Source organism: Myxine glutinosa, chromosome 12 (assembly GCF_964187855.1).
Source record: "Myxine glutinosa chromosome 12, kmMyxGlut1.1, whole genome shotgun sequence".
NCBI lineage: Eukaryota > Metazoa > Chordata > Myxini > Myxiniformes > Myxinidae > Myxine > Myxine glutinosa.
This window is the reverse complement of record NC_136272.1, coordinates 60,380,823-60,387,229: the sequence shown is the minus strand read 5'-3', so window position 1 is coordinate 60,387,229 and position 6,407 is coordinate 60,380,823. Positions and strand designations below refer to the sequence as shown.

Genomic DNA, 6,407 nt, shown 5'->3' with positions numbered 1-6,407 from the left:
TATATATATATATATATATATATATATATATATATATATATATATATATATACTATATATATATATATATATATATATATATATATCAGTCACTGTGCGATTTCATACCATCAGTGGTGAACCGCCATTAAGGTATCCCATCCAGCTTTGCTGTACCTTAATGGGAGCGATAAGTGCCATCTGCCACATGGCACATTACCTCTGGTATCCACTCATTATATGGAATCCCCTTTATATATAATATAAACCTCGTTCTAACCATTGACTGATATTAATATTCGGTACCTTCTGGGTGTCAAAGAAAGCTGAAATTGGGCGTGCCAACAGACATCGAAGCTGGTACATCAAAGCCGACAGATATCAGAACTGTCCCGAACAGAACCTAACCCTAACAGAACCGTCGGAAAGCGTCCATGAATGAAAATGTACATAAAAAAATGTAAATGCATGTGTAAAAAAACAAAACAAAACAAAAACAAACATCAAAGGCTCATTCAATGTCTAGCGTTTGAAAATTGTAATTTCTATAACTAAGCTGTGAAATAAACATGACAATAACGTCTGTAAATGAGAAAAAAAGGAAAAGCGTCCCTAAATGAAAATTTCTGTAAATAACCGCAAAAGCATCCATTAAAAATAAAACAAAACCTCAATCAATATCTAGCATTTGAAAGTTGTAATTTTCACAATTGTAAACTGAAATAAAATCTCAATGAAAATTTACCTAAAAACCGTAAACGCCTCCATAAAAAAAATAACATAAATCTAGGAAGTGCCCTTATCTTTATATAAAGGATCGTTTCTCTGAATGTAACTTTAGCATGGGGACTGAAAATGCGTTTCTCGGCTTCTACTGGACCAAATCGGCTGCAAATTTCAGAAGTAAATGATTTGTACATCGAGGTAATATGTTCCAAATTTCATCAACGTCTGTTTTTGCATTCTTGTTATTGCACACTGTAAATTGTTTTTCTTTTGAGTCTGCATTTTTCTCTTTAATTACACTGCTTGTTTATTACAGTCCTTGAATCCCCTCCCCATTTGCTTGACCCCATATCATTGTTATATAATTATAATAAATTCTTTGTTGACGTTTTCCTTTCAATCTGTACTTGTCTGTCCCGTTCCTTCATTGATCCAGCGCTGTCCGCACCTAAAGTGGATTGGGAGGTTATAATTCCCCTGTTAATTGGCTCATTAGCACGGGCGGGTATCAAGCGGTAAGCTCGGCCACCCTAAATACCAACTACAATGAGATTGGCACGCTGCAGTAAGGTACGTTTCCTGATTTTGGAAAAGTCACGTGGTACAGGTAAATGGTGTCAGATGGTGGACCCTGATATTGCGCGATAGACCAATTGGCATATTCGTGCACAGCAGCCTCGGGTCCGGTATGTCCGGGTAGAACTATGGATTCCCCCTCGTTGTACAATCGGATCCCGCGATTGCAATACATATACTGTCGGACCCCGCTGTTCGCAGGGGATACGTTCCTGGAAAATTCTGCGAATTGCAAAACTGCGAATAGCGGGGCATTGTTTCAATGGAAAAAGGGGGGATAGGTTCCCGAGTCGCGAAAATCCGCGAATGGAGAGGAACACACCGCGAATGGCAAGGCAAATCTGGCGAATGTCACAGATAATCCATGAAGTTCGATGAAATGAAAATCCCGCGAATGTATGCCGAGGCATTGTTTCAATTGGGTAAAGGGGGAGACGTTATAGGTTCCCGGCGGTTCCTGATTGATAGAGGAATTTTTTTTTAAGTTTCAAATGTTTTCGACCGCAAATGCACATGATTACAGTTTTATTAAAAATGCTTATAAATTAAAAATAAAAACGACAACACCAGGTACCATTTCCAATTTATTGAAGAATTGCGCTTACACTTTATTAAAATTGCTTAACCACACCACACTGCACCGTGGAACTAAAAAAAAACCACAACACCATCATGTTCGCGGCTCGTAGAAGATGTTTTTTTTGCGTATGTCCAGCTGCTTTATGCATGGCTGGTTAAAGATGGGTTTGTGTCAAGCTAGCGGCTCGTGAATTATTGTTTTTGCGGCCTGAAAAACTGCATATTCGTGGAACATGGCCACAAATAGGGAAAATAAACAAACTGCGATTTCGCGGAACACGGCCGCGAATAGAAAAAAAGCCGCACATTTGCGGGACACTTTTCCGCGAATAGAGAAACAGGTCGCATTTTATCAACTGCGAATACATCAATACACGGATCCTGCGAATAGCGGGACTGCGAATAGCGGGGGTCTGACTATATATATATATATATATATATATATATATATATATATATATATATATATATATATATATATATATATGCATGTATATATGTATGTATATATGTACATTATCATGGTGAGGTGCATAGCATAGCAGCAGAGGACGCCAAAAATATCGCCCCCTGCAGGCACTGACATAGTCAGAAATTCCTATTGAGGAGGCCTTATGAAAGAGCTCTGAGCTTCCCCAGCGGGCTGAGCAGTAGAGCCCTGGAACATGTTCAAAATGAGAATAGATTTAGATATGATCTCCTGACATGATTAGGCTTATTAACTACAAAGAATCCCAAAGAATTCCTATGTTTATAAACATGCACCATGTTAAGGTGCATAGAACAGTTTAATAATAATAGGTCCTTCCATGACATGATATTCCTATTACAAAATCGATAACAAAAACAATGATAACATTGTAACAAAGCATTTATTAATACTAATAATATTAACAACAATAATAATATTCGTGCAATTTGTCAATAATAAAACGAACGTATAATCCCCACCCTGGTCCATGCATACCTGGGCTTGGTGAAAGGTAAACTAATGCTGAAGCAGTACAGCAGGCAGGTATGCTACAAGGTAGTTAACAACAACTACATCAAACATGCATGTAGTATGGTGTGATATTTCTACGGCCTAGAGACGAGAGCTGATGAGACAGAGCAGCAGAGAACGGCAAGGAAGTTAAAGAAGTCATTTGACACGTGATCCTGGCCTAACTGATTGGGGCATAACACCGTGAGATATCTAGATTTGATTGACGTAATTACATAACAAACGTCCAACAGTTACACCCCTCCATCCCTTGGGCCAATGGGCGATCTCCATGTTACCGAGTGCATATTAAACCTCGTTATACAAAATAAAAGATCTACTCAGCAAGCAGCCCGATAATTACGAACACTGGAACATGGATTTCTTTACTGTGCGATGTGATAGAAATAGGAATTAGGAAAAAAGTTAATCCGGATGGACAGGAGTTTGTAAACATCGACATGACACATTGACACATAGCACGGAGTTTAAACTGGAAAAATTGGTTCTGAAAGTTGCTTTTTGTGATCTCACGAGTTCGTTGTATTATAATTTATAAACAATACAAACAAATGGAGCATTAAAAGGTTTTTTTGAGGGTGTCATTTGGCGCCCCATCGACTTCGTGCCTGGTGCGGTCGCCCCCTCCGCCCCCCCCCCCCCAATCACGACGTGTGTGTGTGTGTGTGTGTGTGTGTGTGTGTGTGTGTGTGTGTGTGTGTGTGTGTGTGTGTGTGTGTGTGTGTGTGTGTGTGTGTGTGTGTGTGTGTGTGTCCGTGTCCCAGTAATCTCTGAAACCAAGCTGGAGCCTTGTTCTGACAAGTTCTCCTCCCACCTGAAATTTGTGAAGGGGCTTTGATGCGTCCACGTTGGCTCGACACAACCTCTACGCCTGGTTGGGTCTTGTGCTTGGACAGTTTGCCCACGCATGCCCAATGCCCAAAAGCCTGATATTTATTTTCTTGATTTAGGCTCCAGATGAAAGATAATTTATAGGATAAATCTGGCATTCCGCGTTGCAGCGTTTTAAACTGTTTTTCCTTCCCATCCCTCAGGTTTCAAACATTGTTGGGAATAGCTCGCTTTGGTGCATCAAAACTGAGCTTTGTTGGGAATAGCTCCCTTTGGTGCATCAAAACTGAGCTTTGTTGGGAATAGCTCCCTTTGGTGCATCAAAACTGAGCTTCGATAATAAATTGCTTGAGTATTTTTGCTGCAAACTGCACATGTTGATAAAAGAACTTTGATATGCAATTTGTTGTTTGATTGTGAAACCGGACTGTTGATCTGCAGTTTCCAGACCAAATCACCTTCCATAACCGAGGGATTTGGGCAGGGATACAAAGTGAGACTTTGTGATTAAGAAGGTGCGTGTGTGAACGTGTATGCACCTAGGTGGCGAATGAAACCAACCTCCTGCGTGATGGCTCGCTGATTGACCTTTGCGGGGCTACGCTGCTTTGGCGCACGGCCGAGGGCCTGAAGAACGCGCCCACCGCGTCGGGCCTCGAGGCCTTGCGACAGAAGATGAACGCTACTAGACCGCAGTGTCCCGTGGGCCTCAACACTCTCGCGTTCCCCAGCTTCAGTCGATACCGGGGACAGGGTCCCGTGTCGAAAGATACCACCGAGGACAATCGACCCTGGGTGTACTTGGTCTGTGGGCACGTGCACGGAAGGCACGATTGGGGAGTCGGCAGTCGTGGGGACAGGGCGCGGGAATGCCCCATGTGCCGCACCGTAGGCCCGTACGTGGCCCTGTCGATGGGGCGCGAGGCAAGCGGCTGCGTGGACGCGAGCACACCCATGTACGCATTTTCGCCATGCGGGCACATATGCTCGGAGGGCACCGCACGCTACTGGGCACGTATGCCGCTGCCGTACGGCACGCACGGTTTCCATGCCGTTTGCCCTTTCTGCAGTACGGCGCTGGGTTCGGACCCTGGTGCAGGTGGCCCCTTCGTGCGACTCATTTTTCAGGGCCCACTCGATTAATGGCCCGGCCTGCTCACGTAAAAACACCCACGTGGCTCGCACTTTTGACACTCAGCTGGAGACTCAGCTTCGGCATTAAAAGGGACTGGTTCAAACATTTTCCTACATGACATTTGATGATTTGAAGTAATAAATTATCCAGCACATGCACTTTTGCGGTGGCCTCTATCTATTGCCTTTCCCCCCATTCCTTTATGTATTGCCTTTCCCCCCATTCCTTTATGTATTGCCTTTCCCCCCATTCCTTTATGTATTGCCTTTCCCCCCATTCCTTTATGTGTTGCCTTTCCCCCCATTCCTTTATGTATTGCCTTTCCCCCCATTCCTTTATGTATTGCCTTTCCCCCCATTCCTTTATGTATTGCCTTTCCCCCCATTCCTTTATGTGTTGCCTTTCCCCCCATTCCTTTATGTATTGCCTTTCCCCTCATTCCTTTATGTGTTGCCTTTCCCCCCATGCCTTTATGTGTTGCCTTTCCCCCCATTCCTTTATGTATTGCCTTTCCCCCCATTCCTTTATGTGTTGCCTTTCCCCCCATTCCTTTATGTATTGCCTTTCCCCCCATTCCTTTATGTATTGCCTTTCCCCCCATTCCTTTATGTGTTGCCTTTCCCCCCATTCCTTTATGTATTGCCTTTCCCCCCATTCCTTTATGTATTGCCTTTCCCCCCATTCCTTTATGTATTGCCTTTCCCCCCATTCCTTTATGTATTGCCTTTCCCCCCATTCCTTTATGTATTGCCTTTCCCCCCATTCCTTTATGTATTGCCTTTCCCCCCATTCCTTTATGTATTGCCTTTCCCCCCATTCCTTTATGTGTTGCCTTTCCCCCCATGCCTTTATGTGTTGCCTTTCCCCCCATTCCTTTATGTGTTGCCTTTCCCCCCATTCCTTTATGTGTTGCCTTTCCCCCCATTCCTTTATGTATTGCCTTTCCCCCCATTCCTTTATGTGTTGCCTTTCCCCCCATTCCTTTATGTATTGCCTTTCCCCCCATTCCTTTATCTATTGCCTTTCCCCCCATTCCTTTATGTATTGCCTTTCCCCCCATTCCTTTATCTATTGCCTTTCCCCCCATTCCTTTATGTGTTGCCTTTCCCCCCATTCCTTTATGTGTTGCCTTTCCCCCCATTCCTTTATGTGTTGCCTTTCCCCCCATTCCTTTATGTATTGCCTTTCCCCCCATTCCTTTATGTATTGCCTTTCCCCCCATTCCTTTATGTGTTGCCTTTCCCCCCATGCCTTTATGTGTTGCCTTTCCCCCCATTCCTTTATGTATTGCCTTTCCCCCCATTCCTTTATGTATTGCCTTTCCTCCCATTCCTTTATCAATTGCCTTTCCCCCCATTCCTTTATGTATTGCCTTTCCCCCCATTCCTTTATGTATTGCCTTTCCCCCCATTCCTTTATGTCTTGCCTTTTCCCCCATTCCTTTATGTATTGCCTTTCCCCCCATTCCTTTATGTATTGCCTTTCCCCCCATTCCTTTATCTATTGCCTTTCCCCCCATTCCTTTATCTATTGCCTTTCCCCCCATTCCTTTATGTATTGCCTTTCCCCCCATTCCTT

The 6,407-nt window shown here is 43.6% G+C and overlaps 1 protein-coding gene across 12 annotated transcripts in view; it reads left to right on the top strand.

Moving 5' to 3' along the window:
- Nucleotides 1-4,987, top strand: part of LOC137437448 (E3 ubiquitin-protein ligase pellino homolog 1) — a 112,738-nt gene extending 107,751 nt beyond the window's left edge. For all 12 annotated transcript variants that reach the window (XM_068131779.2, XM_068131775.2, XM_068131776.2 and 9 more), the window contains one exon: nucleotides 4,238-4,987. In XM_068131779.2, coding sequence (XP_067987880.1) covers nucleotides 4,238-4,837 — 600 coding nt within the window. In that variant the 3' untranslated portion in view covers nucleotides 4,838-4,987. The remainder of the gene's footprint in view (nucleotides 1-4,237) is intronic.
- The last annotated feature ends 1,420 nt before the right edge of the window (nucleotides 4,988-6,407 follow it).